Source organism: Nicotiana sylvestris, unplaced genomic scaffold (genome assembly GCF_000393655.2).
Source record: "Nicotiana sylvestris unplaced genomic scaffold, ASM39365v2 Un00027, whole genome shotgun sequence".
NCBI classification, from domain to species: Eukaryota; Viridiplantae; Streptophyta; class Magnoliopsida; order Solanales; family Solanaceae; genus Nicotiana; species Nicotiana sylvestris.
Window position 1 is genome coordinate 83,280 of NW_027184363.1, and position 24,902 is coordinate 108,181.

At 36.3% G+C, this 24,902-nt stretch overlaps 4 protein-coding genes across 4 annotated transcripts; 1 reads left to right on the top strand and 3 right to left on the bottom strand.

Moving 5' to 3' along the window:
- Positions 1-4,099: 4,099 nt before the first annotated feature.
- On the bottom strand, positions 4,100-5,179 carry LOC104247249 (mitogen-activated protein kinase kinase kinase 20-like). Its single transcript, XM_070165680.1, has 2 exons — positions 4,284-5,179; positions 4,100-4,240 (listed from the first exon to the last, which is right to left on the bottom strand). Exons 1-2 carry the CDS (start codon positions 5,165-5,167, stop codon positions 4,135-4,137), a joined length of 990 nt encoding a protein of 329 aa, XP_070021781.1. The 5' UTR covers positions 5,168-5,179; the 3' UTR covers positions 4,100-4,134.
- Positions 5,180-11,315: 6,136 nt separating this feature from the next.
- On the top strand, positions 11,316-12,666 carry LOC138884663 (uncharacterized). Its single transcript, XM_070165676.1, has 2 exons — positions 11,316-11,867; positions 12,094-12,666. Exons 1-2 carry the CDS (start codon positions 11,316-11,318, stop codon positions 12,664-12,666), a joined length of 1,125 nt encoding a protein of 374 aa, XP_070021777.1.
- An 8,703-nt stretch (positions 12,667-21,369) lies between these two features.
- LOC138884664 (uncharacterized) lies at positions 21,370-22,017 on the bottom strand. Its single transcript, XM_070165677.1, has one exon. It carries the CDS (start codon positions 22,015-22,017, stop codon positions 21,370-21,372), a length of 648 nt encoding a protein of 215 aa, XP_070021778.1.
- Positions 22,018-22,185: 168 nt separating this feature from the next.
- Positions 22,186-24,801, bottom strand: LOC138884666 (uncharacterized; the record flags this gene model as incomplete). Its single annotated transcript, XM_070165678.1, has 3 exons — positions 22,186-22,323; positions 22,990-23,561; positions 23,655-24,801. Coding segments are annotated over 3 exons (1,857 nt in total), but the record flags the coding sequence as incomplete, so codon positions are not given.
- Between the last annotated feature and the right edge of the window lie 101 nt (positions 24,802-24,902).

Sequence of the window (24,902 nt, forward strand, 5' to 3'; positions counted from 1 at the left end):
GTTCAAACATTTTCCATTTCTAAAAGCTCACATATTTCCCAGAAAATAATTTTCTTTAAAAATTCATTTCTCTGGCTTAGGACCTCAGAATTCGATTCCAGGCATACGCCCAAGTCCCATATTTTCCTACGGACCCTCCAGGACCGTCAAATTATGGGTCCGGATCCGTTTACCTAAAATGTTGATTAAAGTCAACTTAAATTCATTAAAAGGAAAATTTTATCATCGAGGTGATGCAAAAAGAGGTTTTTAAGGCCTCGAAACACAAAATTTATTTCTAAAACAAGTGATGACCATAATTGTCTCCCTTGTCGGGATGTTGTTACTTTTAATGTTATCTCCCTTGCCGGGATGTTGATGTTTTTTTTGATATTGTTCCCTTGCCAGGATTTGGTTGTTGTACTATTATTCCTTTGCTGGGATTTTTTTGTGATTCCATTTATTTCCTTGCCCTTATATCTTGTGATTATTGTGTGGGTGAGGAAGAGTGTTAAAGCACGAAGGGTGATGCCGCGCATTGTTTTGGGTGAGGAAGAGTGTTAAAGCACGAAGGGTGATGCCGTGCATTATTTTGGTGAGAGAGTATTAAAGCACGAAGGGTGATGTCGTGTATGATTTTGTGAGGAAGAGTGTAAAAGCACGAAGGATGATGTCGTGCCGCACGATGTACAATTCCGTGCTGATTATATTGATTTTATGATGAGGACGAGAGTAAAAGCACGAAGGGTGATGTCGTGCAGACTATATTGATTCTTATGGTGAGGACGAGAGTAAAAGCACGAAGGGTGATGCCGTGCACTTATTTGATTTTCTTGATTCATGCTGATAATTGAGTTATGGTGTTCTTTACGTTTATTTACTGATTTTCTGTTGTTACTTGATTTTACTGTGATGTTAATGATTCCTTTGCCCAAATTGCTTTGTGATTATTTCTTGGGCGAGGAAGAGTTTAAAGCACGAAGGGTGATGTCGTGCATGATATTTGTGAGAGAGTGTTAAAGCACGAAGGGTGATGCCGTGGATGTTATTTATGAGAGAGTGTTAAAGCACGAAGGGTGATGTCGTGCACTTGTCTTTGATTTCCTGATTTTTATTGATAACTGAGTTATGGTTTTTCTACATTTAACTGTTGGTTTTCTATTGATACTTGTTGTACCCTGCAGCATGATTCCCCCTTCCTATCTTCAATTGAAATGTGGTGATCCTTGTATTTACTTGTTGTTCTTCTGTTATTATTTGATGTCCCCGCAGCATGTTTCCCCTCCCATCCTTAACTGTACATTTCTGCTTTTATTTCCGCTATTTATATAACGTTGGCCATTAATGGTTAAAGGATTAAAAATGGAAAAAAGGTAAATAATCCAAATGGTTGGGTTGCCTAGCTTTCACTAGTAGGCGCCATCACGATTCCCGAGGGTGGGAAATCCGGGTCGTGACATATAGTATATAAGTTATATTCGATATAACATTAGCTATATTAAGATGTCTATATAGTATAGTATAGTATAGTATAGTATAGTATAGTATAGTATAGTATAGTATAGTATATTAAATATAGCTTATATATATAAGCTATATTATATCGAATATAATACTATATTAAGATGTATATATAGCATTGTATAGTATAGTGTATAGATATAAGTATTAAATAATATTTATTTAAAATCTCTTTATTATTTATCCACACAAATATTATTAAATTTATATTTTAATTTGTATAAAAGCGTTTTCCGACCGAATTCAGTCGGAAATATTGAATTATAATTATTTCTATTGGTTAATTAAATATATATAATTTTTGTTTTGTGCGGGAAACAAAAAATTCAAACTTTCCGACCGAATTCGGTCGGAAATTTGGTAAATTTTTGATAAATAATTATTTTTGTACATAATTTAAAGTATGACCAAATATTTGACCAATCGGTCGAAAATTTTATTTTTTTGCTGTCAGGCAATTTTTGTTGACTTTTACGACCAAATACTTTTATTTCCGACCGACTTCGGTGGGAAAACCTTGGACAAAAATCACCTGATTTCTAATAGTGGTTGGTAATATAAAGAGAAAATTCAATAAATATCTTAGAATGGAAGGGGAAGAAAAGTCTATAGTTGAAAAATTGAGAAGGAATTTGATTTTTCACACAGAGTTAGAGGGGGTAACACGATTTTCACACAGCTTCAATCGATGGACAGTAATTTGATTCTACCTTTTAGGGGTGGAAATTGTCTGGGCAAACCTAAAATCTAAACCAAAATCCAATTTTTTCGGAGTGTTAGTTTAATTCTTCTGATTACAGATTTAGTTTTTAAAATTTTGGATTTCGGATTGTATGTTGGATTTGGTAATAGAGATTTTTGGATATACTTTATATTTAATCCATTATCCATATACAATATAATAAGTCCAACTCCCCAACCATTAAATATTATCTCACATATTCAATACTAATTACTAAACTAATGTCAGAACATTTTCTATTTGGACATGGCCTTACTATTACTACTTCTTATCGGCCTTATTAATATATCTATTGCATTTCTTGATGATGATTTCATTACTTGAAAACTTTATTTGAATGATTGCAGTGAGAATGATAAACTTTTTAGGCAATTTACATGAATACTTTATTTGGATATTCAATTTTGTAAGAAGAAGAAATATCTCAACTTAATTATATAGACTTAAATTCGAAAATTCAAAATATCCAAACGATTAATCCGAAACCAAACTTAAAACATCCGATCCAATTCGAGATTATTTGGATTGTCATTCTTCAATCCAAAAATTAAAAATTTTAAACCGTAATTTTCATATCCAATTCGTTCTGCCATCGTCACCCCTACTGCCTTTACGGCTTGAGAAAGATATTTATCCGTGCAGGACTGTGATATTTTTCTATATTTTGTGTTGTCATTAGAAATGTTTACTTCCAAAAATTCCTAATATCTTGCTGCCACTTAATGATTGTTGGTCCTTTTGAATATTCACAACATTATATTTTATACTCTCACCCACTTAAACAAATCTGCTAAGATTTCACCCGCTGTGAGCATGGAATGCCTTGTGTATCGGGCTGTCCTTTTTCTTTTCTTTTTTAAATCAACTGTGCTCGCTACCCATCATCAATTCTACCACGATGGTTAACTTTGGCAGCAGATGTAGTTTGTAATAACTACTGTGATGGGATAAAATTGGAATAGTGGTTAGCGTTAGTTGACTGAATAGTTAAAAAGTTAGGTGAGAACTTTAACTGATATACAGAGAGATAGTTAGAGTATAGAGACATCTGACTGAGTTTGAAGTCAGGTGTGGTTTTGTAATGATTCACTTGGTGATTAATAAAAATCCTTTAATTACCAAAACAAAAACAAAAAAAGATCATGTCAATTGCTTTGGATAGCAATTTAGTAATTAGGCCTCCTTTTACTACCTTAGTTACAATAGCTCTTTTAGGAATCAAATACTAAATTAACTTAGCAAAACCTAAACTTTTGTTGTACGAAGAAAGAATGCGAAGGATCAAATCATAGAGATAGCAGATCTTAAGAGGCGGAAGAAAAGGAACCTCGGCGACCCAGAGATCGTGGAGTGTGTGCCCGTGCCAAAAGTGAAGAAGCTTTCCTCTTCTTTTAGTCGAGCATGCCCGCCCTTTAGCAAACATTGTGTTTAATTTTACGTACAAATGAGGCTTGTTATGTTATTTGTTCTTACTCTAATATATTCTTTTATTCCATGAAATAAAAGAATATAACATAACTTTACATACATTAAAAACAGAATCTAGTCGGTGCAAAAGAGGATCTCTTTCTATATATCATGATCTAAGAAATACAAAATGCAACATATAAATATGCAAGATATGTTGAAATGAGAATGTACTCATGGCTGTTAACTAAAATTACATGCAAAAATCTGCCTTTTTGTGTAGATTGTTCAATACTACAGAAAATATAAACACAAAATTATTTTTGTTTAATACAAAGGGCTGCACCTGATCATCTTTTTTTTCTCACAGGCTGCCTACGTATCCCTAACTAATTCAATCTCCCATGGGGATCAAGCCCGAACGTAGTTCTATACATCAGTACAATTCTTTACATTTGTATACTCATTCTAATCAAAATTGATAATCAGCATCCTTCTAGTAGCTTTCTTCTTTTGTTGGATCTGCAATCCAACAGCTTCATTGGTTTTAGCTTATCCATCTCCGTACTATTGCAGAAATTGTCAACCAAAGGATCACTTTCACCGACACAGATACCGAATAAACAAAAGTGGGTTGAGTTCCTTTTTCCTTGTCTGCTTCTGCTCACGAACAACAACATTATCATCAGATGAAAGAAATGGATGCTTCAATAACATATCAGCAGTCCATCGCGATCTCGACTCCTTAACAAGACACTTTCTCAGAAAAGCTTCCGCCACTTTTGACAATCTTTTGTTCTGCAAATTCGGTGATCCCATTCCAATTTTGCACAATAGATAAACAACGTTGTCAGCTTCACTGCAATCCCACACTGTCTTCCCTGTAACCATCTCAAAGACAGTGCACCCGAAAGCCCAAATATCGGCTTCAGGTCCGTACTCGTTATCAAGAACTGATTCTGGCGCCATGTACATAGGTGTTCCTTTGAGTCCGTGCTTTTTTTTCTGACTCTTTACTCCTCCAACCTTCTTCGCGGACCCGAAATCAGCAATCTTGGCAGCTTTCTCCGTACCAACAAGAAGAATGTTATCTGGTTTAATGTCACGGTGAACGAAACCTCTTCCATGAATATGACTAAGCCCCAATAGAATCGATTTCGCGTACTGTTTTACCTCGAAATCTTGCAACCCTTGCCTTGAATTTTGACCAATCCGATCGGCTAAACTTCCACCAGACGCGTACTCGAGCAACATGTTGTACAATATCTTCCCATCTTCTTCAGTAACATCAGCTCCGAAACATCGAATAACATGATCACAATCTTGAAACTCGTGTAGTAAATCTCTCTCTTTCTGTAACGATTTTGAACGCGAAAACAGGGCAGATTTTACTGCGATTGTCGATGGAATATCAATGGAGAAGTCTGTTGTCGTTGCTAAAGTGACGATACCAAAACTGCCTCTTCCGATGGTTTTGCCTCTCGTCCATATTATTGGATGATCGGTAATCGCCGCCATTGAATCAATTTTTCTCTTGCTCTCAATAGTAAGTAATAACCTGGTTTTTGTTTTTGTTTTGGTAACTTACTGATATTGCTTTACTTATATATTAGTATGAATTGTACGTATGATTACGTGTTTCTTGAGTTACAAGCTAGGTTTTTTTTCCAAACTAAAGCTGTAAAGTTTCCAAAATTTGTATATTTTCCTCTATTGTAATTTGTAACAAATTATTTATCACTTTTCCCAAGTAATCTGACTAATAGCTGTTAATTAATAGGTACAAATTAAATTTGATGAGAAGTCATTACAATATAATACATTTATAGCTACAAAACAGAACGTAGCTAATTATGAAAATTTTTGTGGCTAAACACTTTAGCTACAATATTGTTTTCTGTAGCATTCGTAGCAAAATGTAACGTAGCTAAAAGTTAGCTACAAACTTTACATGGTCCGTGGCTAAGGATTAATACTTACTGCTACAAAAATTTAGTATTGTAGCCATATATATATAGAAATAATTTCATACTTTTGCCACGACAAATACATTTATAGCAAATGATTTTATACTCTTGCCACGAAAAATAAATCTGTAGCTGTCTTTATATGGTAGCCACAAAGTGTTATAGCGTGGCAAAAGATTTAAATTTATTTGCCACGAAAATTTAGATATGTAACTGCTTTCATAGGGTCGTCCGTGCAAAAATATTTTTGTTTAGCTACGCACTAAAAGTTCCATGGCTACAAATCATACAAAAAATTCGTGGTTAGATTATTTTACTATATTTTAATTTTTTGACAAAAATTTTAATTTATTATAGTGAACAAAAGTTTCTCTCACAAATCCTCTGTTTCTTAGCTATTTGATTTTTTTCTAAAATTTTCCAATTATTCTGTGGTCGTACATAATATATTAAAATTAATAACATATTAAGCTTGAGAAATAATTTATTCTGCACAAATTGGTATTTAAAAAAATTTACAAAATGAATTTCAAAATACACATTTGTACTAATCAATTAATAGCATATGCAGTAGATAAGTCTTCTACAATAACTAAAATTTGAATAAAAGAACTAGCCAATGTGAGGCTTGATTGTAATAGAGATCAGAAATAATGTACAGAATTTCACATTAAATGAATGTAAGTGTTTGCTTGATGATTCATGTTGCCATCCTCATCGCACCCTTGATCTTCATGCATCCAAGAATATATGAAGCACTCTTCATTATCACTATACTGAAATAATGAAATAATATGATCTTGTGAGAAACTTATACTATTTGAATTATCAAAATATATACCGAATTAGATGCAATTACGTTTAGTAATTAAAAAAATTAATAAATTATGAAAAAAGAAAAAACTTAGCCATGAATCAAGTGAAAAAAAATCTAAACTTTTTTTCAACACAGAAGACAAAAGAAAAAGCATTTAAATAAATATCATAAAACTTAAGGAGATGAAGAAAAAAGAAGTAAAACTTACACTTTGATAATAGAAGAGATTGAAATTTCTCAAAGGCACTTTGATACTAGAAGAGATTAAAAACAAACAATTGAAGAAGAAATCCAAGTCAATTAGGTGTAAGGCACAAAACCTATCAAATCTTTAAAATCGCACTTACTACTTATAAAACAAAATACATAATATCTATCAAATTGCTGGAATAACTCGTAAAATTGAACTTAAAATCCCAAACTCAAACAGTTGTAAGGAAATCAGAAAACTCTACGATTTAAGAGACAAACCAACACGGTAAAAATTTTGTCCATAAATGAGAAGTAGTGGGGATACCCTCTTACTACTCTTTGTTTTTCTCGCGGCTTTAAGTAACTGCGACCAGTGTGGAAGAGAGAAATTAGAAAACGGAAAGGGAGAGTGGCGGCCTAGAGGAGAAGTTTAGATTTAGGTTTGGAGGTTTATTAGGAGTCGTCCCCCTTCTTATATATTTTGCTTTATTTACTTCTTAATATTAATACCATAGATACAATAAAAAAATTCAAATGCCATAAATTCAAATAAAAGTAAGAAAATTACATATAAACAAAAGAATAAATATATTACATTTAAGTAAAATAAAAATATTCTTAAATACATTTTCTTTATAGATTTTTCATCTTATAAGATATTGTTAGTTTTGTTATATGTTCATAATTCAATAATATTTGCTACTTAATTTTTAGTGTTAAGTTAGGTTTATGATAATTACTAAGTTATTAAAATAGCATTATATTACTAAATCAATAACTTTTATACTCATCTAAATTGAATATAACTAGTAATCAAGTACAAGCACATAATTGTTTAAATCTAATATATAATATATTTAAGACGAACTAACTATAATTATATACTTATTTAAATTAGTTTTGAAACTTTAAAGTAATACTTTGTTTAATATGAATCATGACATTTAATACTAAAAAATAAATTATTATACACCCCTATATGAGTCATATTAAGTTCTTAATTTGTTTTATAGAAATAAACTTAAAAATAGAGAAAATATGTAACTTTTTTAATTACAAATAAATCTCAAAAATAAGCATAATAATAGTGAAAATATATAATTATTCTTAAATAAAAATAATACTCACAAGAAAGACAAGATCTCTTTCATGCATAAGAATGATATTAAAATTTTATTTTATGATTCAACGTATAATTTGATTTATGATATTTATTAAGATTGTAAAAACCTTATCATAATGTATTTTATCGTCTAGACTAAATATATTAATTTGTTTAATTCTCAATAATTAGTTATTCACACATTAATTATATGTAATTCAATATTTTTAATAAAATTAGAACTTACAACTAATACTAATTTAACCAGAATAACAGTATAATTAACTTTTGTATGGACTTGATATCTTAGTGTAACTAGATATAAAAAATTATATAAAGTCAATACAAACAATAATGTTAAGATAAAAATCCTGCTTTTAAATTTAATTTGTCATCATATATGGGGGCAAAAATTAGCAATAAATTTTATTATTAATTGTAAAACTTATTATTTCAATATAAAAATTCAATGATGAAACCATAAATTCATTGTAAATCCGTGATTATGCAGCTACGTAATATCAATTTTCATTAAGATTTTTATTATTTTCTTGTAGTATTAAATATGTTTCTTGTATATAATTAGAGCCTTTGGTCATTTATTAAAACTAAATGCACCAAACCTCCCTCAACAAAGCTCTTTAATATATGAGCGCTTATTTAAAAATGACTTCTTATATATATATATATATATATATATATATATATATATATATATATATATATATATATATATATATATATTAAGTGATGTAAAAATTATTAAGGACCATATACATAAATATCCTACAACAATTAAAGTCCTCAATATGAATACTTTTTTGAAATAAAAAGGTAAACTTATTTAAAAGTAATAGAGTATATGACATGCACATTGCAATAATATAAAATATGAGTTCGATCAAACTCATATTTTATATTATTGTAATTGTAACGATCCGCCTGTCGTTTCATGAGTTACCGCTCCGTTTTCCCCATTTTTGCTTCTTATTGCTTTGTTTATCGGTTTTATGTGTGATCGAATTGGTTGGCTCGGGTTCGGAGACGTTTTGTTAAGGTTTGAGACACTTAGTCTCCTTTGTGGAAGCTTAAGTTGGAAAAGTCAACCAGATGTTGACTTATGTGTTAAAGGGCTCGGATGTGAGTTCCGATGGTTCGGATAGCTTCGGGAGGTTATTTGGGACTTAGGAGCGTGATCGGAATATGTTTTGGAGGTTCGGAGAAGATTTAGGTTCGAATTGGCGAAATTGAAATTTTGGCGTTTTCCGGTTGATAGGTGAGATTTTGATATAAGGGTCGGAATGGAATTCCGGGAGTTGCAGTAGTTCCGTGTTGTCATTTGGGATGTGTGTGCAAAATTTCAGGTCATTCAGACATAGTTTGGTAAACTTTTTTTTTTATCAAAAGCGTAATTTAGAAGATTTTGGAATTCTTAGACTTGAATCCGATGCGAATTTGGTGTTTTGATGTTGTTTTGAGCATTTCGAGCATTGAAACAAGTTTTAATGATATTATGGGTTATGTTGGCATGTTTGGTTGAGGTCCCAGGGGCCTCAAGTGAGTTTCAGGTGGTCAATCGGACCATTTCATGTTTTAGAAAGTTGCAGAAATCTGCTGTTGGGTGTTGCAGACAATTGGCCTTCGCGTTCGCGAGTGGAGCCTCGCCTTCGCGAAGGGTTAGCAGGTGAGGCTGAAGGTTTGGCCTTCGCGTTCGCGAGGGAGGTCCCGCGTTCGTGTAGGGCTGGGCCATTGAGCATTGCCTTCGCGAGAAGGGGAGCGACGTTCGCGAAGGTTGGAGTCTGGAGGCATCGCGTTCGCGAGGGGTCACACGCGTTTGCGAAGGAGGAAAATTTGGTCAACTTAGGTTTGTGCTTCACGAACGCGAGGCTTTGACCGCATTCGCGAAGAAGGATTTGAATGCCTGGGCAGAATGTTTAAATAGCCATTGTCCACAATTTTGTTACCTAATATTGTTAGACAACTCTTGTCATGATTTTCATAATCGAGCAAAAATATTCATTATTTTTGTCATGGCAACTATTTTCATTTTTTTAAGCCAACTATTTTTATTTTCTTTCTAGTTTGAAGCAAAAATACTCATTATTAGCTACAAGATTTTGTTTCGAATAATTTCATAGGCCTTTAAGGTTATTATTACTATAGAATGTTTCAGCTTGTGGCAAAAGCTAATGATTGGCTACGAAATTTTATCAGTGCTATAAATTTGTGGCTAGACCAGTCTGTATTAAAAAATAATTATAGCTATTAAGCCAATTATTGTCGTTATGTTTTAGAACTTGAAGCAAAAATATTTATCTAGCTATAATATTGTATTTTAAATAATTTATTATGGTTAAAAGTTACTTTTGCTACAATAACTTTCAGTTTATAGCAAAAACTAACAATACAATAATTTTGTCATAGCAATAAATCTGTGGCTAGATCATTTACCTATTGCCACAATTTTTTATAATTTAAAGCAAATGTATTTATTTAGCTATAATATTTTATTTAAATAATTTATTGTGGCTAAAAGGTTACTATTGCTACAATAACTTTTAATGCGTGGTTAAAGTGTATGAATTAGCTACGCAATTTATTGTAGCAATAAATTTATAGCTATTTAGGCAATTATTGCTACGATTGTTAGCAATTATAGCAAAAATAAGGAATTAGCTTTTCGAATTTAATTTCGTGGCTAGCAAATTTTACGAATTTGTAAATATCCAGGAAATTCTAATTCTTGTGGCTATTGTTCGGTATTAGCCACGATTTTTAAATTCATAGCTGAGATTTCGTAGCTATAAATACCTTATGTTGCAGGGAGTTCAAAACTTCAGTTACTCATTAAGGTAATCATGGCTTTCACATATTCCTTATTCACTTTTCTGAGCAATTAATAAAATATACCCCATCCGTTCCAATTTATTTGAACCTGTTTGGCTGAGCATGGAGCTTAAGAAAAAATGAAGAGTTTTAGAATTTGTGGTCCTAAACTAGTCAAAAAGGGACCCAGAGTATTTGTGTGGTTATAAAAGCTTCTCATTAAGGGTAGAATTGTAAGTTTAAGCTAAATTGTTACCAAATTTAGAAAGGGTTCATTCTTTTTGGAACAGACCAAAAAGGAAATAGGTTCACATAAACTGGAACAGAGGGAGTAACAATGTAAGCGAGCGAAAAAAATTGAGCGGCCTAAATGGACTGTATATCAAAATTGGGCGACTTATGCATGCAATTACCAAATGCGACTTATAAATATCAATTGACAAATTCGAATCGCTATTACCCAATGCGACTTATAATTAAATCGATGTTGTCGAATGCTACTTATAAATCAGAATTGTCATATATATCACATTTTTTTTTGGTGTATATATATCACAATTGACATGACAGTTAATGTTAATTGTAAAACTTGTTTAATGTGCAAGAGGAGGAGCATTTTGATATGCAACATGGTAGTCCAAGGTAGAGAAACTTCGATTTTACCCCGACAACATGTGTGTTCATCCTCTTTGGTATACAATGAAATATATATTGTAATTTGAGAAGTGTAAGCTAGTACTAAATAAATATGTAGTGAATACCATGTTGCTTTGCCATTTTGACATGAAACCATTCATTGTAAAGACTTGGACACCTGAATTTGGATTCAGCAGAGAGGAATTGCTAACAGTTCCATTTTGGATTAAGTTTCCTGGACTGGACTTCAAATATTGGAATAAGAAAGGTTCGAGCAAGATAGGCAGCTTAGTAGGAAAACATATTATGGTGGACCAAAATATAGAAAAGAGGAATGAAATGAATTTTGCAAGGTTGCTAGTTGAGGTAGGAATGAATGCAAAACGGCCAGATGTAGTTCTCTCTCGGAATGAAAGAAGCAAGTTAATCAAACAAAAAGTCATCTATGACTGGAAGCCAATTTTGTGCAGTTATTGCTCTATATATAGGCATGCAGAGGAAGTTTGTAGGATCAAGAAGAAACTAGCAATGGAAAATGCAGAACAACATAAGGAGATGAACAATGTGGCACAAACAGAACCCAAAAATAATAAGAGCAATGAACAAATTCCGGTGAACTTTGAACAAAGTAAGGAGGAAACAAGTATCAGAACTGATGATTATAGAGAGCAAATGGTGGTGAGACAATCAGGGAAGTAAAAGCAAGGGATATTACAAGCTGGCAGACCCCATTGAAAGTAGGAAAACCATAACAAAAGCTGCAACAAGTTGAGAACTCAAATTCTTTTCAAGTCCTGCACAGTAAAGAGGTCAACATTACAAAAAAGGAGGGAGTAACATAAATAAGGGAGGCTAAAAAAATCATCCCCTTAGGGATCGTTAATATGTTAAGTTGGAATGTTAGGGGATTCATATTCCTAATAAGCAAAAAGAGGTTAAACTCCTTTGCAATGAGGAACGAGTGAGGTTGGTTGGTCTATTAGAAACCAAAATAAAAATTAACAGAATTGAGAAGCTAGCAAATAACATGTTTGTGGGATGGAAGTACCTTACAAACCTTGAGTACCATTATAATGGTAGAATTTGGATTACTTGGAGACCTGATTACTACAAGGTCATTCTTATGAGTATGTTAGCTCAAGTAATCAAGTGTGAAGTTCATCACATTCCTCTTCAAATGACATTTGAATTGTGTTATGTCTATGCATTAAATACTAGAGAAGAGAGGAAGGACCTGTGGGATAAGTTAGTATCTCATAGCAGGAGATGTACAAGGCCTTGGATGGTTTTAGGGGATTTTAACTCAATCCTTAAAACAGAAGACATAATAGGAAGAAACCCTGTGACTTGGGCAGAAGTGAAAGATTTCCACAACTGTGTAGTAGAATGTGGCTTATTGGAGTTACCAGCACAAGGCAATAGGTACTCTTGGAATGACAAACATGAAGAACAAAGGATATTCTCAAAGATTGATTGAGTGTTCATAAATGAGGAGTGGCTAGATGTAATGCCAGCATGTCGGGTCATATTTCTCCCAAAAGGAATCAATGACCACTGTCCTGCAAAAGTATCACTGGTAAAAGAGAGAATTGAGTTCAAAAAATCATTTCAATTCTGTAACATGCGGGCTTAACATCCATAACTTAATATAATCGTAAGAGAAGAGTGGGCTGACAGTATTGAGGGATGCAAAATGTATCAAGTAGTGAAGAAGTTGAAGCTACTTAAGAAGAAGCTGAAGGTTCTGAAGTCATACTATTCTCATGATATTGTGAGAGAAGCAGAAGAAGATAGGAAGTTGCTTAAGCAAAGTCAGTTGAAACTTCAAAGGGATCCCTCAAATAAAGAGGTTCAACAGGCTGAATTCTTGGGTTATCAGAAATTCAAACAGTCTTCATATTTGGCAAAAATGTATCTACAACAAAGAAGTAAATCTACGTGGATTAAGCTAGGAGATGATAACATACAATATTTCTACTCAATTATAAAGCATAGGAAGCTGAAACAAGCCACAATGCAACTTAAGGATGACACAGGCACATGGCAAACTGATCCAGGGACTATTGCAAACTTGTTTGTGGATTACTATTCTGAATTATTAGGAAGGAAGTCTACCTCTAGAGTCCAAGATTTTACTAGCATTCTAAAAAATGGGCCCACTTTGTCATCTGCTCAACATGTGGAGTTGCTAATGCCAGTTGTGGATAAGGAAGTTAAAGAGGCGGTGCTCCATATTGACAGTAACAAGAGCCCAGGACCATATGACTTTGGGAGTGGTTTCTATAAGGTTGCTTGGCCTATAGTGGGGCAGGAGATCACAGAGGCAGTTATAGAATTTTTTCACAATGGCAAGTTCCTCAAGCAACTCAAGTCTACAATCATAGCTCTTATTCCTGTGATAGTGTAGACAATAAATTTGCTTCGAGAAAATAAAATCAAGACCGAAGATATTGCAACAATCGTAGTATTTTATTTCGAATATTTGAGCGTTACAATCTCTATGATTCCTCTGATTCTACTTTTCTTGTATAAATTAAAGGGTCTTTGAGCTTTATCTTGAATTTGTTGAATTTGATTTATCCGTCACGAACACTTTGATTGTTGCCACGAATTTTATCACGAACAAGTAGCCTTGATCTTGAACTTCTTGTATTTGATTTGACTTCGTTCTTGATCTTGAATACTTGATTTGTTCTTCGTTCTTGAACTTGAACTTGATTTCTTGAACTTGAACTTGATTGCTTGAAGCTTGAAACTTGTAGAGAAATTTGTGGTGTTTGATCCACGAGCTCTCTCTTGCTTCTTGTTATAGCTTCTGGTTCCCTTTTGTGGGAGGGAAGAGTTGTGATAAGAACAAACTCTTTCCGACCAATCAAATTGAAGTGTGGCATGGCCGCATTTGATTGGCCAGAACATATCACTTGCACACGTGGCGCGATTTTATTGGCCTTTCAGTGTGACTGGGCATGCCTTGTCATTTTGACACGTGACGTGATCCTATTGGCTCTTCCGCTTGACTTGGTCCGCCACGTCATTTGACACGTGACACCAAACTGGGCCTCTAGAAAGATAACATCTTGGGTTTAATGAAGTGGGCTCATCACTTTAACCCAATTTGAATGGGCTAGCCCAATGGATTAAATAAATAGCCCAATGGATTAAGACTTATTTATTTAATCCATATTTATTGGACTTATATAATTAGGTCAATTATATTAGCCCATAATATTTATTTGGACCAATATATCTTGAATTTAAAATATAATCCAAATTACTTATTGAATTTAAATTCAAAAATTTTTATATGCCTACAAATGCCCCCTACTTCAAGACTTGTCGAGGTGTAGACTCGTTGAAACCGAATCCCGTCTAGAAGTACGAACTAATTTAGACATATTTCCATTTGCTGGTAGCTTGGATAAAAATATCATTTTTTTCACAAACTCGAATCGTCTTCAAAGCTTAGGACGATTGGGCCGTTCAATTTATTAAGTTTTACTTCTAAAGTAGCATTTTAATTCAGGAATACAACAAAATGGTTTCATTTGCCCATTGAAGTTGGACATGCATGTCCTTTGACTATCACTTTCTTTCCAATTGAAATTGCATTGTAATCCATGCCAAGTCAAGCAAATCACACACTGTGCTGAATTTTGGGCCTTCTAGTATCCATTTAGAGTATATATCTCATTCATTAATTCCATATACTAAATATGAAGCACTTATGGATTAATTTCTAGCAAAGTCTAAAGAGTCAAAGTTATGTGCACCTACTTTTACATGAGTCGTGTGCACCTCGGATTAGTATACTAGAATCCCATTGACAGTATAATAGCTTTGATAGCTTTGCTTGGCATGGCGTAAATAAATCACCGCCTCACAGTAACGTTGCCCAAATAGGAGAATCATTCTTACAATATGAATTCTTTTTGGAGTTTGATTACAACCATCCCACATCGGCATTTATTTTCCCACATCCACTTTGAAGAATCTATATAAACCCCATATTCTCATATATTTTGAGTATCAATCAGCTATCGGCATCTTCAAGCTGCTCTTGAGTTCGTTTCTTTAATGATCGGAAAGTGCTAGTATTTGAGGTAATTTCTTTTTCTTCTTTTTTTTTGCTTTTTTTTCTTTTATCATTTTTTTGTAGGTCAAACGAGAAGGATTTTTTCTTGTTCAACAAGATGATCCACGCATGAAGAAGACAATCTTGGGGTGTGAGGGGATGAATACTCATCCCTGCCCAAATATCGGAGGGATTAATTTCATGGCCCGACTACCGGAGAGATTACTCTTAATGTGGCCCGACTACTAGAGAGATTACTCACAAAATGGCCCGACTACCGGAGAGATTACTCTCAATGAGGCTCGACTACCGGAGAGATTACTCTCAAAATGGCCCGACTACCGGAGAGATTACTTTCAATGTGGCCCGACTACCGGAGAGATTACTTGCAAAATGGCCCGACTACCGGAGAGATTACTCTCAATGTGGCCCGACTACCAGAGAGATTATTCTCAAAATGGCCCGACTACCGGAGAGATTACTCTCAAACTGGCCCGACTACCGGAGATATTACTCTCAATGTGGCCCGACTACCGGAGAGAATTTCATCCATTTAGACCTTTGTACCCATTCTAATATTCTTGATTTGGACTTTGATGACCCCTCTTTTCTTTCTTTCTTTTTTTAGCACAAAGAGATGGCAAATTTCAGGGACTATACTTCACCTTCCTCCAAACTTAGATATCTCATCATCGAGACTGAAGATGGAATAGAACAAATAAAGCTTTTGGTTCACACCTCACAAGCTGGCCGATATGCAGCCTCATGGCCTCCTCTAAGGAACTCCCTTTATGTAGAAAACTGGACCTTGGAGCACAAATCGATTTCTAATCCATTATCCAAGATGTGGTCTCTCCAAGCGCCAATCCATCGCCATGTAAATATTGCTAGCACCCTTCCAAACTTAGGGAGTCACATAATTCAAGGCGAAGTACATTGGGGAAACACAACAACAATCGAGGGCAAGTATCGTCATATCCCACGATATTGGGAATGGGATGAAGACGTACTTGGTGGAAGCCAACAAACTCTGAGTACAATAAAGATTTACGATGCTGTCTATGCCTCAGTTTTCACTTATGATCGAAACTCTAACATTTTGAAAGTATTTTGTGAGGCTTGGTGCCCCAAGAAGAACACACTTCTTACATCAGCTGGGGAGCTATCTATATCTCTTTGGGACTTACATATCCTTGGGGGTTTTCCCATTGCGGGTTCTCCGTACGAAGAAGCGGTACCTAAGACAAGAGTGCTCATTGGTTTGGATGAAAAACAAATTAGATTTATTTCTCGATCTTGCGAGTATTTATTTGCTGCATTTCATCATCTTAAGGAAGGTACAGGTGCTACCCAAAAGGTCTCCTTCAGCAAGTGGACAAGTTTTTGGTATAAAAAAACTTTAATAAATAGACCTGCCCCACTACGAAAGTAAAAGAAATCCGCACGCCTAAAGTCAATACATAATCCTAACGGAGTTATTCCCGAGACGACGAGGTGGTCGAGTGATCAAGAAACTATATTCTCCAAGCTTAGGGTGAGGTCTAACAAGAAAGATGAAACATATGTAGCGGCATTCTTATCAATTTGGCTATGTGCCTTTGTGTTTCCCAAGGTAGAAAATTCCATTCGTCCTGAGACATTTACGATGGCAAACATGATGGCAGGCGGGCGAAAGATTAGCCTTGTAGTCCCAGATTTGGCGAGTATTTATCATGGTTTGAATAAGATTTTGCGTTCTTCCCAACTTGATCAGGTCAAAGTTTCTTTTCCCTTCATTATGTTTATGGCTGGCTTGCACATTACTTCAAAACCCACTATCCACTTGCTAAGGGTCCGTCTGTCCCTTTGATGGTGGCATACTCAGGAGAGGGGGCTGCAAGGTACTTTGACGAGAAGAATGGAATAAAACACATCCACGATGGAGAGAATATAGTTTGGACACCAACAATGTTAACCAATTCCCGTCCTTATTATTACGTGGATAACGATGACCCTCAAGAGTTGGAGTCAAATTACTTCATGAGCTTATGTTTTAATTACCTCCCTTTGAGGTATGGTAACTCATTCACCATCGATCCATATATCCCACATCGGTTTGGTCGTCAATTTGGATTTTACCAAAACGTCCCCGGTTTCTTGAAGAACGATATCCTGACACCTCTCTAGATGAAGGAATCAGACATTGGAGGATTTGCATACTGTATCAATCTATGTCACGTGCAGTTTTTCCCCCAATGGGAGATCCTATGGAGAAGCCTTTCTCCACTAATTATATGTCTTGGTGGGAGAAAGCGTATGGGAAGTTTCTCGAGAATAACTTACAAGCTTTGGTAGACAATGTTGGGCTAAAGTCTACAACTTCTTTAGGAGGGGAAGATCAAGGTGTTGGAAAGACGCTCCCAAAATTTAAAAAAACACCAACTCCAATCCCAAAAGTAGTTATGCAACATAAAAAAAAAGGAAGCTTAAATCCTCAAAGGCAGCTTTGAAAGAAGTGGTGTGCACTTCAACAGCTATAGAAAAACACCCTCCAGTTTTTCCATTTAACACGTGTGTTCCTCAAGATACAAGATAGAGTACCAATGAAGATCAAAATTGGAAAAGGAAACGGCCTAACCCAGTAGAGATCGTAGAGGTTCAAAGTGTTGATAGTCCCTCAAAAATGCATACAACTTGTAACAAAGAGGTAAAATACAATCACCTCGCCCTTTTTCCTTCTTTTTTTCATGAGTAGCTTCGCTATAAATTACTTACTTTTTTTGCCTTTTCTTTATGTAGTTAAACACCATTGGGCATCCGATGGTATCCCCATGCGACAAGTCGCAAGTGAGTGATGAATCTATTGGAGGGCCTATGTGTAAAGTGAAGTCATCTTCAAAGGCATCATCTTTTCCTCATGACGAATCCCTAAAAAGACAAACTCTAAATGAGATAACTCGCATTTCACCAATGACAAATACGGCGGTATCTATATTTGAAGGAAAAAGCATTGTTTTCAATTGCAAAAAGGAATTCATCTTAGGACTTTGGGAGGATATTTGCAATAGGCTCTCCAAAACTCGTCCGGAATTGCTCTCATCTTATAGGGAGCAAATCATTGAGATTTTCGAGGATATGAAGAAGACGAATATTCTGGATTTTTCTCCATTAGAAGGTTTACTAAATTCTCTTTTTGAACTTGTCGCATTATATGACCAAGAGCGATCCAATATGGCTGATAAGACGAGTGAAAATGAGAAGCTAGAGCTGATTTCCAAAGCTAAAGAGCGTCTCAAATCGTTCAAACTTGAAGCAAGTGAGAAAGTCAAGAAAGTTTCCTCTAGTGAAAAAAAGTTGAAGAGAGTCGTGAAGAAGTTACAAACATTACAACAAGAGAGGGAGAACCTCGAAGGTGTTATAGAAGCGACTCAAAAGGAGGTTGAAGAGATTCAGGAAAAAATTTCAACTGCCGAGACTAAGGTCTCTTCATATGACAACGTAAATTTGTTGACAGTTGATGATTCGGCCAATTTGGAGGAGAAGAAGAAGAACCTGGAGATTAGCTGTCAAGAATTGATCAACTACAAATTTTGTTTAGATTAGGCTGTTAGCATTATCTTCCCTTTTATATTTATATTACGTTGACCTAGTGGATAGTTATTTCGTCTTAAATAAGATCGCTTCTCGTTTGCTTTACATTACCCGACATTTATCTTAGTTGCATAATTTTCTGCTTTACGCACTTGTACCGAAAGATTCATATCTTGTCGTGGGAGAGTCCAAATAATGAACCATTTGAGTTTTCGAAAATTAGACTTCAATATCTAAAATATATCCAAAATTCAGAATCGCCCCAAATAATATTTTGAAACTAACTTTAGATTCCACCACGTTGAAAATTTCAGATTTGTGCAGTCTCACCAAAAAAATTCATATCTCGGTGTAAAAATATCGAAACTGCAAACCGTTTGATTTCAATAAAACTAGACTTCAAGATCTAGAGCATATCCAAAATTCTAAATCAAACAACTTCAGAATCGTCCCAAATAATATTTTAAAATCAACTTTATATTGCACCACGCTACCAATCCCAGATTTGCGCTGTCTCACAAAAAAAAATCATAACTTGGTGTAAGAATGTCGAAATTACAAACCGTTTGATTTCTTGAAAACTAGATTTCACGATCTAGGATATACCCAAAATTTCAATCAAACAACTTCAGAATCGTCCTAGATAATATTTTGAAATCAACTTTATATTACACCACGCTATCAATTCCAGATTTGCACAGTCTCACCCAAAATTCATATTTTGGAATGGAAGCCTCAAGATCGGAAGATGTCTTACCTGCCATCAATCGAAATTTAAGAGTCATATTCTCACAAATATCTTGACTTCAAGTCTCACCGAATTTGAGACGTTGTGCCAGGCAATCCTTTCCTTATACTTGTGTTTCCTTTTGATGTCTCTTTTGTCTACCCCTTTTTTATAAGGTAGAGGGCGGACTTGGAGACCAACAAACTTGAAGGTTTGGCTAACCTGAAGACATAGAGAATCCATGGACTTCAATGCAAATACTTTACATCCTCCTAAAATCGGCCCATTGAAGATATCAATTTACCATGAAGGGTTGCCCTCTTTAAATCAAATGAGGTCAAAGTTCAGTAGGAGGATGGCATTTCAGCTTGATCTTACATTCCTTCATACTTCATTCGAACAATAATTGGGGCAATATGTATCTTTTGAACTTATGCGACTGAACTTAGAATGAAACTCTAAGCTATCTACGTACCTCGGTGAAGAGGATCAAGTCATACCATAGTTCAGACTGGGTAGATATTTTTTTTTTTACATCCTAACTTTTGCCTAGGCCGCCTCTTTCGAGATTTTCAACCTAGCAGACCTTTTTTTTGGGCCGTACACAGTTTATACTCTTACGGGCCAGGAGTGTTGCAATATGCAGTTTAGGCTTGTGCATCAAGGAGCGTCATGACTTGCAGTTTAGGCTCGTACATCGAGGATCGTTGCAACTTCAAGGATAATACTTCTTCAAAAACTTGCCATTGATAGGGCCGATCCTTATACCATCTACATCAACCAGCTTGTAAGCCTCACTTAAGTAAGCTTCTTGTACGACATATGGCCCATCCATTTTGAAGTGAACTTCCCTACAGGTTTATGGGAAGTAACTATGGGTCTTTGTACGGCATGGACTTGATCTCTTACTTGAAAGGATCTCGGGCGAACTCTTTTATTGAAGGCGCGAGATAATCGAGCTTGATAACATTCAAGACTCTATTGAGCTTCCAATCTCTTTTCATCAAGAGCTTCCAACTCTGCTAACCGAAGTCGAGCATTTTGTTCATCAGTGATCCCTTCTTTAATAGCCAGTCGTAACGAAGGTATTTGGAGCTCAAGTGGCAAGACGACTTCAACTCCATAAACAAGTGAATAAGGAGTCGCCTGTGTCGGCGTGCGGTGAGTCGTCCTATATGCCCATAGAGCTTCTTCCATACGATCATTCCAATCTCGTTTGGATTTTGAGACGACTTTCTTTAACAAGTTGCATAGAGTCTTGTTGAATGCCTCAGCTAGACCATTGGCGGCAACATTGTACATCGAAGAGTTACGTTGCTTAAAGCCAAAGAGCTCAAAAATCTTATTCATCAACCTATTGTCGAACGGCTTGCCATTATCCGTTATTATGTAAGGGGAATGCCAAAGTGATAGATGATGTTTACTCGGATGAAACTTGCAACATTTTCCTTCTTTACCTCTTTAAGAGAAACAACTTCAGCCCATTTTGAGGAGTAGTCAGTTGCAGCCAAGATGTATAGGTGGCCACCAGAGGACTTTGGCAGTGGTCCAACTATATCCAATCCCCAAGCGTCACATGGCCAGGATGCAATAGTCGGGTGCAACACTTCAGGAGGTTGATTAATAAAATTTGCATGGAATTGACAAGCCTTGCATCTTCGGGCGTAGTCCAAGCAATCTTTTACCATAGTTGGCAAATAATATCCCATCCTTTTTATATGAAAGTGGAGCTTTGGTCCAGACTGGTATGACCCACATACCCCAGAATGTGTCTCTTGCAAAGCTTGGAGCGCTTCTTCTTCTCCTAAGCATCACAAAAGTACTCCCTCGAACGACCTTCTGTATAGAGTATCCTTGTAGTAAAGGAAGCGAGGTGCACAACGACGGATTTCAGTCCTCCTCCTCGGATTTTCCGGAAGTATCCCATACCATAAGTAGTCGATAATGGGTTGTTGCCATTCTTCTTTCTCAACTTCAGAAGCAGCAACAAGAGGCTTGAGTTCGTTTTCTTCACCTTCAGCCTCATTTGGCAGCGGTACTACCCATTTTTGGCAGACGGTAACTTGCGCTTGGTCGGGCAGGGATAATGATGAAGCTAGGGCAACTAAAGCATCAGCCTTCTTATTTTCTTTCCTTGGCACATGCTTAATAGTCACATCACCGAGCCACCCCATCAACTTTTTAGCGTAATCATGATATGGGCATAGTTCAGGTTTATTGACCTCGTAACTACCCAAAAGCTGATTGACCACTAACTGGGAGTCACCAAAGACTTGTAATTGCAATTTCTTCATATCAACGTCCATTTCAAGCCCAAGTATTAATGCTTGATATTCAGTAACATTGTTGGAACAGAGTTGTGTCAAGGTGAAGGAGTAGGGCAAGACTTCACCTTGGGGATTGGCAAATACTACGCTAGCCTCGGCACCCCCACGATGCGCAGCACCATCAAAGTACATATTTTATGGAGGTTGAACTTCAACGACCATTGCGTCCTCATCAGGTAGTTCATCAGTTAGCTCCCAGTCATCAGGTATCGGATGATCTGCCAAGAAGTCTGCCAATGCTTGTCCTTTTACAGCCTTTTGAGGGATGTATAAAATCTCGAATTGTTGAAATTGGAGGTACTATCTCGCTAGTCGGTCACTAAGAATAGGTTTTGACATCAGGAACTTGATGGGGTTTGCTTTAGAAATAAGACGGACAACATGAGCTTGAAAGTAGTGCTTCAACTTTTGAATTGAGAAGACTAGCGCCATGCACAACTTTTCAATTGGCGAATAATTCAACTCGTTAGGTGTCATCATCCTGCTCAAGTAGTAAAGAGAGTTTTCTTTCCCCTCACTATTTTCTTGGGCCAACAGTGCTCCAACAGACCTTTCCTGTGCCGCAATGTATAGTATCAACGGCTTTCCAAGTATAGGAGCTGCTAAAACTGGAGGCTTCATTAAGTAGGTTTTGATACTTTCGAAGGCATTGCTACAAGCTTGGTTCAACTTGAAAGGAACACCTTTTTTCATGAGGTGACTAAACGGTTGGCACCTCCCAGCCAGGTTTGATATGAATATTCTAAGGTATGCTAGCTTTCCTTGTAGACCTTTCAATTCATGGATATCTTGAGGCTCAGGCATTTTCAAAATGGCATCCACTTTGGCTTGATCAATTTCGATCCCTCGATGTCGGACAATGAAACCAAGGAACTTTCCAGAAGTAACTCCAAAGGCACATTTCAATGGATTCATCCTAAGTTGGTATCTCCGGAGAAATTCAAATACCATCCTCAAGTCTTTCATGTGGTCGCCCTTCTCTCTTGATTTCTTCACCAAGTCATCAACATAGCATTCGACATTCTTATGGAGAAGATCGTCGAAAATATTCTGCATAGCCCTTTGGTAAGTAGCACCAGCGTTCTTCAACCCAAAAGGCATTACCTTGTAGCAACAAATACCCTTTGGGGTACGGAATGCAGTAAGCTCTTCATCCTTTGGTGCCATGCGTATTTGGTTATAGCCCGACGAACCGTCCATAAATGACATTGCCTCGTACCCAGTAGTAGCATTGATCATCAGTTCTGGAATGGGAAGCGGGAACTCATCTTTAGGACACGCATTGTTAAGATCCCTAAAGTCAACGCACACTTGAATCTGGCCATTTTTTTTCCTTACAGGGACAGTACTTGAAACCCATGTTGGGTACTTAACTTCACGAATAAATCCATCTTCGATGAGTTTGTTAACTTCTGTTTCAATCAAGGGAACCAAGTCCAGCCTAAAATGCCTTTGAGCTTGTTTAACAAGACGGGCACCATTTTTGACTGCAAGGTGATGGACTGCTACTTTCGGGTCCAAGCCAGGCGTCTCTTTGTAACTCCAAGCAAATACATCCCTGAACTCTTTGAGTAATTCAATATAAGTGCTCTCTTCGTCATCTTCAAGTAAAGCACTTAGGTAGGTGGGTCTTGGTTCTTCATCGGTGCCAAGGTTAACTTCTCTTAAGGCATCAACTGTCGTCTTCACTCCTTCTTCAAGTTCAGGTGGAGCATCTTTAGCATCTTCATCTTCTTGAGGGTCCCCATTATTGAAGGATATGTGATAACATGGCGAAACATCCTCCAATTCCGCATTATCTTCCATTGAATATGCAATGCCATTCTCGACTTGTACAGTAACATGATACGAAGAACCTACACTCTCTTTGTCTTCATCGCGTTCCTTAGTATAGACCACAGTATATGGTTTTACCTTCAGTACTTCTTTACATGAAACCACAAGTTTTGTTTGTCGCCTCATTCTAGAAGGAACCAAACTTTGGAAATCCTTAGAGATCTCATGGATTTTGGGTGAAGCAGGTGTCCTTATGCTTTGAGAATTTCTCCGAAACTTGTTCCCCTTCTTTAGTGGACCCAATCTTTCAAACACGGAGGTCTTCACAGGTGATCTTCTAAGTCGATCAAAGACAGAAGGCTTGTTAGAAGCGGCTGATTCATCTTCTACGATGATGTAGTTATTGCTCGCCGTTCTTATTGAGATGCGCAATGGTGACGGTTGCTTGTATCCCAAACCTTCAAGTGGTTGCCTCTTTGCAGCTTCCGATGGGAGCTTCCCTAACTTTGACGGCTCATTGGGATTGTATCCAGCTTTTGCAAATAGCTTGTAAGCGTTAGGGTCAAAACCTTCATTTGTTCGCTTTGTAGGGAGTGCCACATTCTGCAAATGATTTTGGGCTACAAACCCTGCAAATGGCATTGAGGACAACTTTACTGCCTCAATTTGTTTGACCGGAAGAGTTAACTCCTTTAGCATGTTGGCTTGGCGATTAGATGATTCACTTTCAACTTTCTTCCTTTTAGGGATATATTGGAGTGCCGGACTTACTTTCTTGCCACAAGACGTAACATTCCCTCTATAAGACTTATTCGCGTTGGGTTGTACCTCCTTACTAGCAGCTTTGGCTTCACCAGTAGTCGCATCTTCTATTTTAGTTGAGGGCTCTTTATTCTTGCTTTTCATGTCATCATCAGCTTTCAGCTCCTTCACAATGCGGTTCTTCAAGTAGAACTTTGCATCGGCGAAGTGTGACTCAGCCTTAGTGAATGGATCATCATCAGCAACTACAGTCTTCTCGACTTCACCCTCGTAGTATTTTAAACATTGATGGTAGGTAGATGGAACTACTTTATTCTCATATATCCAAGGCCTCCCAAGCAAAACAATGTATGAAGCCTTCGCGTCGATCACATGCAGCTATGCACTTGATTGCATATCTTCAATAGTGATTTCCAGCCTGATCGCGCCTATGGCTCTTTTCCCCCTGATCACGCCAAACTGTAGTCCTAAAAAGGATA

Coding starts and splice junctions, on each gene's coding strand:
- LOC104247249 (XM_070165680.1), bottom strand. CDS start 5,167: ATGGCGGCGATTACCGATCATCCAATAATATGGACGAGAGGCAAAACC. Junction 4,241..4,283: donor ACAAGGAAAAAGGAACTCAA/CCCACTTTTGTT, acceptor TGAAAGTGATCC/TTTGGTTGACAATTTCTGCA.
- LOC138884663 (XM_070165676.1), top strand. CDS start 11,316: ATGTTGCTTTGCCATTTTGACATGAAACCATTCATTGTAAAGACTTGG. Junction 11,868..12,093: donor ATTATAGAGAGCAAATGGTG/GTGAGACAATCA, acceptor TTGGAATGTTAG/GGGATTCATATTCCTAATAA.
- LOC138884664 (XM_070165677.1), bottom strand. CDS start 22,017: ATGTACTTTGATGGTGCTGCGCATCGTGGGGGTGCCGAGGCTAGCGTA.